Source organism: Apteryx rowi, unplaced genomic scaffold (assembly GCF_003343035.1).
Source record: "Apteryx rowi isolate R43461 unplaced genomic scaffold, aptRow1 scaffold_61, whole genome shotgun sequence".
Lineage (NCBI taxonomy): Eukaryota > Metazoa > Chordata > Aves > Apterygiformes > Apterygidae > Apteryx > Apteryx rowi.
Window position 1 is genome coordinate 254,299 of NW_020450883.1, and position 10,183 is coordinate 264,481.

Sequence of the window (10,183 nt, forward strand, 5' to 3'; positions counted from 1 at the left end):
CCCTTCCCATAACCACAAAGCATTATACAGGGAGCAAGTCTAGTAACTATAAACTCCCAAAGAAATCAAAACTGATCTATAGCTGTTTCCTGGCTATTCAAGATTACCTGGGGAGAAGAATCCACTTAAAGTCTGACATAATGAAATAGGGGGAGAGGAGTGATGGCAGGAGAAAGGGAGTGAGACTATCCAGAGATTCATATTGCAGACTGGAGGTTATAATCAAACATTTTTATTATGGGTAAATACAGATTTGTCAGAAGTATATTATTTTTCTAGCCTGCTTATTTCCTCAAAGGTTATGTGTCCTCCCATCAAAGGAGCATTATCTCTGACTCCTGAATGCAATTATGCTTTTCCACAGAGGCTGTATCCTTTTGTCTGATAAGGAATTCTCTCACCGGGAAAAGAAACTAAAGTCAACCAAAAAAACCCCCAAATCCTTCTAAACCCCTGTCCCCAAACAAAAAAGAAAATACTGTAAGCCACAGAGACGGCCCGCAGAGGTGGGCAACCTGACATGCTGGGCACCYTTAGGCTTTAATTCTGAATTCCCTTCTCTGTGATGGTATCTGTTTGTCAGTATCGTTTACACATGGAACAGTCTATCTAACAACTGTCAGTTAAAAGTTAGATTGAGATTTGATTTTTGATTCTAATTTTAATTCTTTTCAAGATAATACTATTTCTCAGTGATATAACAACAGCATATTATACTAGGGAAAAAACAGTGACCATTTAGTCCCATTCATCTCAAAGCAACTAGTGATCATTGCTACCACATATCATTAATCCCGTTTCTGTTAATTCTTTGAATGGAACTGTACTGACTGTTGTTGTTTTAAAATATATTTTAAGATGGTATGAAACAAAGTGAATTGATCTATTAGTGAGCAAAACCAAGGCTAGGCAGACAATTCAGGCTCCACATTTTGGGTTGGGGGGGGGAGGAGAAGCTTCTTCTGTGAAAGAATTAAGTATCTTCTTTAACATTTGATCTATATTTTTACCTTATTGACAGTGAAAATAGTTAATGGTTTAACTTACTTGGATTTCAATACATTTAAAATTCTTCAAATGAAAACTTAACTTGTCAAGAACCTTCATCATTTCACAGCTGGATGCCTCTAGAATATGAATTAGGCTTGAGACTGTTTTCAACATTTAGCTAATGGCTGGAAAAGGGTGAAAAATCCAAACCTCATTTTTCTCAAATTTTGTGAGTTTGTCAACACTATAGATGACAGGGAAAAAAAAGTATTTCTATTTGTTCAGTGGAAACAATAACAAACCAACCCCAAAACTGTCAAAGGGCTTTACATAAGATAAGCTTCCAACCAACCTCTACAACTCTGGTGTTACACAGCATTGCCAAGACTGTTTGGAAAGCATTAGACATTTATATGGACAGTAGGGAACATGCATGTATGAGCTGGCAGTTTAATAGAGAGGGGACAAATCTTCACTTCTAAGAATAATAGCCTACTAAATGACTATGGTTAAGAAAACTCTTCTGTGGAAAACCTGACCCAGAAAGTGTGGAAACTGCAAGAAATTCTGAGCCATGTAAAAATGGATATGCCTGAAAGGAAACCAGGCTAGATGAATTACTAGTTCGAACTAGTACAGACAACGCCATTTCAACTAGAGGACAGTGCTCTGACAAGCTAAGCTACTCATGCTCTGATCTTTTTACAAAGAAATAAACTGCCAGTTCACTACACATTCTAAATTATTAAAAGGTATTATTTCTAGCTTAAGAGATCATTATGTGCATTTGTGCCAGCTGGATGCCATTACTACTTCACATGCAATATGGTTATGGCAAGAGTACCCTCACAAACACTGGTCCCCTCTCACAACCAAAAGCAAAAAGGCCTAGAAATTCAAGCTCAGAAATTGTTTTAGTAGTCCTCTCAAGGATGTGTCATGAGGGAAGTAATGGAAACTCAGCACAAGTACAAGGTGACATTCAGGTCAGAGCATTCTTACTTATCTTCARGTACCTAATTTTACTGGAGGAGCACTTTAGAAGTTAAGGTACTTTCATGACAGAGAAAGCAGTCCCAGTTTTTCAGCAGGAAACACCTCAATGTATATTTTGTCATGTTGAAATCAGCACGCCTTCTTTCAAACATTAAATGAATTAAGACCCTGAAGTCACAACATGTTTCAATAGATTGCTGCTGTGCATGTGGTACTCAACAGGAGTGCAGAAATCAAGTGATAACTCTTTATAATTCTCAGAGCCTGGCCAGGAGACAGAAGCATGGAAATCCTATCTCATACTATCCACAAAACATGGTGCGCCACAGTCTCTGTCTGTTTCAAAGGTGGCCAAAGCATGATAAAATAATTCAGGTTGGAAGGATCTCAGCAGGTCCTGCTCAATGCAGGCTCAGCCACGAGACCAGACCAGGTTCGCTCAGGGCTTTAACCAGTCAGGACTTGAAAACCTCCAAGGACAGGGATGGCAGAACCTCTCTGGGCTCCAGCTCTGCTGCTGGGCTGTCCTTGGCAGGGGGAAAGCTTTCTCCTCATCTCCAGCCTGAACCTCTTCTGGTTCAATTTTTGCCTGTTGTCTCTCATCCTCCTGCTATGCCCCAGTGTGAGCAGACTGGCTCTGTTTTCTTGATAACCTCCTCACAGGTACTGGGAGGCGGATACTGTCTCCCTTGAAGGAGCCCCTTCTCCAGGCTGAACAAGACAAGCTCCCTCAGCCTCTCTTCAAAGGGCCCAGCCCTCAGCCCCCAGCCATCTTGGTGGCTCTCTGCTCAACCCACTCTGATCTATCTACATTTTTGTTGTACTGAGGGGCCCAAAACTGAATGCAGTATCTAAATGCCATCTAACATGTTAAGTAGAGGGCAGCAGTCACTTCCCTTGACATACTGACTACGCACCTCTTAATGCAGCCCAGGACACTGCTGGCCCTCATTGCTCCCAGGGAACACCACTGGGTCATGCTCAGCTCCCTGCTCACTTGGGCCCCAGGGCTTCCCTGCAGAGTGGATCCCCAGTCAGTCTGTCCCCAGTCTGTACCACTGTCAGGGGCTTTGCCTTTTCAGGGCATTTGGGACTTGGCATTTGTCCAAGTCTCTTGTCAGCCCACTCCTCCCACCTGTCCAGGTATCTCTGAATATCAGGCCTGCCCTCGAGTATATTGACTGGTCCCCAAAGCCTGGTATCAACTGCAAACTTYACAGCGCACCCAATCACCTTCTCCAGAAAGTCCACCCATCCAGGCCGTAAGGTTCTAATTTGGATGCAAGACTACTGTGCGAGACAGTCAAAAGCCTTGCTAAAGTTAAGGTAAATGACATCCACTGATCTTCTCTCACCCACAAATCCAGTCATTTTATCACAGAAGGCAATCAGGCTGGTCAGGCAGGATTAACCCTCGGTAAATCCACGCTGACTGTTCCCAATCACCTTCTCCCCCTTCATGTGCCCAGAAATGTATTCCAAGACAACTTGCTCCATGATTTTCCCTGGGACAAGAGCACGCCAACTGGCCAGCAGTACTCAGATCACCCTTTTGGCAATTTTTGAAGACGGGAGCAACATTTGCCTTTCTCCAGTCATCAGGGACTTTCCCTGATCTCCACAACCTTTCAAAGATGATAGAGCAGCCTTGCTACAGCATTGGCCAGCTCTCACAGCACCTTTAGATGCAGCCCATTGGGTCCTGTGGGCTTGCATGGGTTGAGATTTGTCAAGTCCTGCCTGATTCAATTCTCGCCCACTGCTGGTAGTTCCTCTCCTCCTTGAACTCTACCACTAAGCACAGAGCATGGAGAGACCTTGTCATGAAGACTGGAGCAAAGGCAGCCCCTCAGCCTCATTTGTGTGCCTTATTATAGTTGCCCTTGATACCCTTGCAAGTGTCAACTCCAGATCAGCTTTGGCTCTCCTAACAGCATCCCTACACACATAATATTCCTCTTTTGTAGACTGCTTCTGCCTCAGACTCCCATATGCTGCCTTTTTGCTTTGGAGCTCGGTCCTGAGATACTGTTTAGCCAGGCCAGCTCCTGACACATGTACTTGTTTTCCAGAGTACCAGGATGAACCGTCCTTGCACTTAGAGGAGGTTGTCCTTAAACACCTGACCCCTTTCCTAACTCCTTTTTCCTCCAGAGCTGCCTCCTATGGGACCCCACCTATCAGTTTCCTGAATAAGCCAAAATCTGCTTTGTTAAACTCCAGGGTCTGTACTATGCTACTTTCCTTCCTCACTACGCTCAGGACCTTGATCTTTACTGATTTCATGGCCACTGCAACCAAGACTACCCTTGATTATCACATCCCCAAATTAGTTCTTATGTGTGGATAGCAAATCCAGCTGTACATCAACCCTGGTTATCCCATCAAGTGCCCACCTGTATCAGYTATCACTCACACCTTCCAGAAATTTCCTCAGTTGCTTGTGTCCCACTGCATTGCCCTTCCAGCAGATGTTAGGGATATTTAAGTCTCTCACAAGAAAAAGAGTCATTGATCAAGAGGCTTCCTCTAGTTGCTTAAAGATGACTTGGTCTGCTTTTTCATCCCGATCAGCTGGTCTGTAACACACTCCTATCACCATGCTACCTCCACTGACCTCTCCTTTGAAATTCAATCAGCCTGTCATCCACCACAGAGAAGAACTCCATATATCTGAGCTACTATTTCAGCCTCCCCATCCCCGTCCTTCCTGAACTTGTATACATTAATCACAGCTTTTTGATCATATGAACTGTCCTACCACATCCCAGTTATTCCAATGACGTCGTAGGTACATGACTGCAAACAGCGCTCTTGTTCCTTCTGCTTGTTTCCCAGGCTGCATGCGTGTGTGTACATACATTTGAGGCAGGACTCCTTTCCCCAGAACCATCAATACTCCAGAAACTCTAGCTTTTGTCACTCAAAAGTTTCTGCAAGGACCAGATGTATTCTAGACTTGTTTACTTCATTTCTGCAGTGACAGCAAAATGTTCCTACAGTGCAGCTATGAGGGACAGAATTTATTTAGGATGAGGAAATGTGATTTACTGTTTTGTTTGGAGAAAAAAAAAAAAAGAAAAACAAAATAACCCCTCTTCCCCCCAAACACTAATGTAAAAATATTCTATGGTCTCCAGTAGAGTTTAGAGCATTTCTCATGCTCAGCTACAGCTGAAGTTCATTTTTTAAAACCTGACCAGGATCATTCTCAGCAGTTAGACAAAGCATATACTTCACTTCATGGGGCAATTCAATATACAACAGATTTTTCTCTTCCATTTCCTAACCAAAATTAGTGTTTCTCCTTCTCCTCAACACTTTGTTTGCACTGTCTTCCCACAACAGTTCCTCACTGAAAATTTCAATAGCTAGATAGCATCAAAAGAGTGCTTACTGCCTTAGGTATGGAAGCCATACATAAGATACCACAACAGATCAGTCGGATATCGCTTCCCCATTTTGGTCATCCTATGTTGAAAAGAAAAAGGCTGCCGTAACAGAACTACAAACTAGTCATCAGTTGAGACCTCACTACTAATGAAAATTAAGTTGCAAGCTAATATATATAAGAGTAGAAAAGGCAAGGCAGTGAAAAGACTTGGTATACCACCAATTGTGTGTGGAGTTCCAAAGAAAATTTTCTTCTGAGTAAGCATATAATTTAAATCAGTTACCAAGGATTTAAAATGCTATAAGGGCTTTAAAAAGTGTATCTCATAAACCAGAAAAAAATGGTTACTATCCAATACAGCTATTCTCAGACACATCATGGTATCTTCATGTCATTCAAAGCTCTCCTAATATAACTGAAACAAAACAAAACAAAAAACAATCCCAAGCAAAATCTCCACCTCCTCCTCTGAAGGGTTACCTTTTGTATGGCCAAATACTTACAGACTATATATGGGAAACCTTGGAATTGACTCATTTTTCCCTGTGCTGAATTTTTCAAACAAAGGAAGGAAAAGAAACTTTTGAGAGCCAAAAGCAGTATTATCTCTATAAAAATAACAGCAAGGCATAAACTAAAATCTAAACTTTTCTTTGTGGGGGAGGAGAAAAGATCAGCATAGTATTGAGTTGGTAGGGTTCCATTCAAAACAAAAGGGCTTTTGATCCCTCTATGTGCATTAGAAATTTTGACAAAAATTTCACAGAGATTAGCTTTTGCATGCCCATATGCTTAAGTAAGACCCTTTAAGTTGCATTTAGAATGTCTTTTACAAATCAGCACAGAAAATATTCTTCTGTTATGAAAAATTAATATAGTAAGCTTTGCTCTGTGCAGTCCAAGAATCAAGTTCATTAACAGTAATAAATTCAGTTTAAAATTTCCTCAATTGCTTGTCTGTACTGCGTCATGACCTCCTACTATAATTTTGCTTCCGATCACTCTAAATATTATTACATATGGAGTACATAATTTTTTTTAAAAAAGTTGTTTGAAGACTAGGTACAACGTACTTACATTATGCACTAATCATACTTAAGTCTGCTCCATCACAACAACGTGTCTAGCAAGCTTCAACAAAGCATGTGAGTTTTGACAATTYACCATTTAGAGACCTACCTGATGGTCATGGAATATCACCATCTAGAAATATTACAGAAAAAAAATTGTATTTAAAGCGTTATAATCCATGCTGAGGAATTATCAACCGCAAATATTGCTGCACTCTTACTTTTCAGTTTCAAAATGTACAACAAAGGTTGCTTGGTATATCTAAAAACAGCTTTCTTATTTAATTAGTTATTGAAATAGCTTTTTGAAAGTATACCTTTGGGTTGTTGAAAAATGGCAAGGAATAAAAAAAGAAATTAAGTACCTGCTTTTAACTGCATTAACAGAACTCATAGATCATGAAAACAAAAACTCCAATATACATGCTCCAAGACCAGGAACCTCCTCTTATGCATTCAACCATGCTAAAAGCACTTAGCATGGCCATGAGTTGTAGATCTGATATGCTATGTGTTTGGAGAGAATTCTGCAAGTTACACTTTAAGAAACAGGCTCATGATAAAAATGAAGCCTCAACAAACTTCTACCATAAACAGTTTTCACTAGATACAAGGCGGGTGTTTCATTCTGGAGCCATACCAAGACACAATACAAACAACTGGCAAGTCCTTCAACATCAAGGCAATCTGACAGTCCAGTTTTTATTATTTTTCCAAAGAGCATTAAGATACAATTTACAAGGCCATAAGCCATTCTTTCCACAGTACTTCCCCAAGAAGGGAGTAAAGAAGAAATATGCATATGACTTTGTGCCATCTTTACCATTCTCTTATTCTGAATTAATCAAGCTGGTCTGGGTGTCCAGCACAAACCAAAGTGACCTTAAACAGACCAAGAGTTAGCAAACACCCAGGCTTGGGTTTTGGAAAGCTGCWTGTCAACACCTGTCATGGTACTTGCCTTCATATTTTTGCAAGTTTCCTTCCAAGTTACAATCCTCCACAGAGGATAAGGCAGCAACAGAACAGCTTTGTATTACTCTCTCCTCTGAATGGAGAGATATGTCCAGAATGTTTTTTTAAATCTAAGTGTTCCTAAATGTAAATTCTTAGCAGGCACAAAAATCCTGTTCCAAACATTTTACAGCAACTTTATGATTCTTCCTGATCAGCATGGGATAGGAAAAGCACCCACAGATCCTACCTGTATCAACAACTACCACTATTTGTCAGGCAGTGTTTTGCTCCAGATCAACCCAAAGAATTAGTAGTTCATTTCAGAGCACTATCATACCATCACTGTTTGTAGGGATAAAATTCCAGGAGATGTAATTTTTGACGACTTGGGCTTGGAGTAACAACAGTACTGTACTCACCCAACTTTGTAAATTACAGGACACACCAAAGTATTTTCAGAAACTATGAAAAACTCCAAGAGGTCTCAATCCCAGATGCTGCTTTGGGATAGTTTTTTAATTTAACCCAAATCAGTATTTTTGAATCTCTCATGTCAAATATATCATAGTCCTCAAAGGGGAAACCTATACTTTAATGAGAAATATAAAGATTTTCAGAGAAGATGAAAGAGCTAAAAGCATCCATTCCCAGCATTTCACCATGTGAGAGTATCTAACGGTTTAACTTAAGCTACTTCATGCTGGTCCTAGCATGACTTAGCTTCTCCATGTATTTCCAGTTACAATCTCTACTCCTCATTTTCCACACATAGTCTGAAACCTATTTGTCTAACACAGGACTCCAGAAACACCACCGGTTTTAGTCACAGATGTAAGAGATAAATGGCAACTTTTTCCTCTTCCCTATCCTCTCCCACAGCTGAGAGCAGAGCTCTTTTCTTCCATTCTCTGCTGATGCAGAACATAAGTCCTTTTTCTTCCTTGCTCCATCCTGTCCACCTGACATGACTGCACATTTTATGTGTTTTTTAAAAGGTGCAGGTTTTCTGACRTGGCCGGTATATCTGCAAAAACAGTACAGATCAGATATGTACTTCTAGAAAGAAATCTATTAGGTCGCCTACTACTACTATAAAAAATAAATAAATACCACATTGAGAGGTTTCCTAAAGTATGATTTGCAATGATTTTGTATGCAATTTGAAAAGGCTTATTTTTGTAGAAGTTGATTACTGATATTAGTCTGGGCATTTGGGAGCATCAAACCACAGCTCTTGGTCATCTGAGGTTAAAAGGAAAATGGAGCTGTTTGCCAACCAAAGCCCCCAGAACCCCATAAGAACTAGTCTGAACCCAAACTGTTTTCTCAACTCCATCTTTCACTCTGCACAGCAGAGGAGAAACAGAGAATGAAGCACATCTCCACTTTAATTTCATCATCATGCTCTCAAACTGAAATCCCTCCCTTCAGTCGGATTTCCAAATGCTTTGGAGGGCATCTGTATAGTAAAGAAAACAGATACAAGTTGTTTGTATACAAAACTTGCTTGCATTTGAGAAATACATAACCCAGCACAAACAGTGATGTTCGCAAATCTTGCAAGAAGTGGAATTTCTTTAGATAGTTAGTGGTTATTCAGTGTATCTTTTCTTATGTTGTCTCCTTTCTAGCAACATTTTCAGTGCTACCTCCAGAGTTCAGTTTAAATGTGATCCTGTAAAACCTAGTATCTGCGGGTACTTCAGCAGCTCTGAACGCCAGAGTATGCCATCTACTGGCAAATTAAGAAATGGGAGGTTCATCTATTGTAACTTCAAATATTTTAAACTTCTTTGTATTCAATTCAAAAGCATACCTAAAAGGAAATATTCCAGTTAAGTCCTTCAGATTGTATTCTAGTGTTTAGTATATAAACAACTTAGAGATCAGAAAATACCTGACAACAGATCAGAAAACGGTAAATAGTGCTACACCATAAGTTCTATTCTGCACAAGTTTGTGAGTTACAGCGCAACAGAAACTGGATTTCCTTCTCTTCCCCAGTTGCTATTTTATTGCTTTATCAGAGTGAACAAATGATCTCCTATGCCCTACTTAGTCTCAGTTGCAAGAACAATAAACAGCCATGTTGTGGCTTCCTCCTAATGTGAGATAATTGGTGTCACTGAACTTCAGAAAGAAATTGTTTGGAAGTTTTGTATAGTGGAAGAGCTGAAACATGTTTAAATCATACTTTTTAGGAGTAACACCAACATTTTATTACTCATCCTGTTACTGATTCACTTTAACATACACATGTAGCTTCACACTTGAGGACTCTGGCTGTGCTTCAGGGAATTGTTTAGGGTACGTTCGCAAAACTACACTCTTAAGGTCTGGCTAGCAYAGAAGTAGTTTATACACCTGTAACCCATTAACACAGACTCCCGAGGAAGACACTGGATTTAGATGATAGCAACTTCACACATCTGAATTTGATGTTAGACAAACACATCTGAATTAACAGATTTTGTAAACAGAGCACGTTTAACCCCGGGAAATCCCTTCATTTGAAGCGCGAAGCTTAACTTTCCGCAGAGAGCGTGGCGAGGGTAACCTTTCCGGACGCCGCCGGCGGCGTAGGCTTTACCTGCAGCCGTGAGTTCATCAGCATAAACTCCTGCTGGGCTTTCAGGCTTTCGCCCATCTGTTTCGAGAAGACGAATCCCATCTCGCCCTGAAGCGCGGAACAGAGAGCGCGCGTGAGCGCGGCTGAGCGCGGCGAGGCGGCCCCCGCCCGCGGCCCTCCCGTCCCCGCGGGGCGCCGGCCTCCCGG

The 10,183-nt window shown here is 40.9% G+C and overlaps 1 protein-coding gene across 3 annotated transcripts in view; it reads right to left on the reverse strand.

Annotated features, from left to right (window-relative positions):
- PLGRKT (plasminogen receptor with a C-terminal lysine) overlaps positions 1–10,133 on the reverse strand; it is a 31,132-nt gene extending 20,999 nt beyond the window's left edge. Inside the window, exon 1 of one of the 3 annotated variants that reach the window (XM_026083569.1) lies at positions 9,998–10,108. In XM_026083569.1, the coding sequence (XP_025939354.1) occupies positions 9,998–10,078 (81 nt within the window). In that variant the 5' untranslated portion in view covers positions 10,079–10,108. Of the gene's footprint in view, positions 1–9,997 lie in introns of all 3 variants that reach the window. The other 2 variants (XM_026083568.1, XM_026083570.1) reach the window with 2 other exon arrangements.
- Between the last annotated feature and the right edge of the window lie 50 nt (positions 10,134–10,183).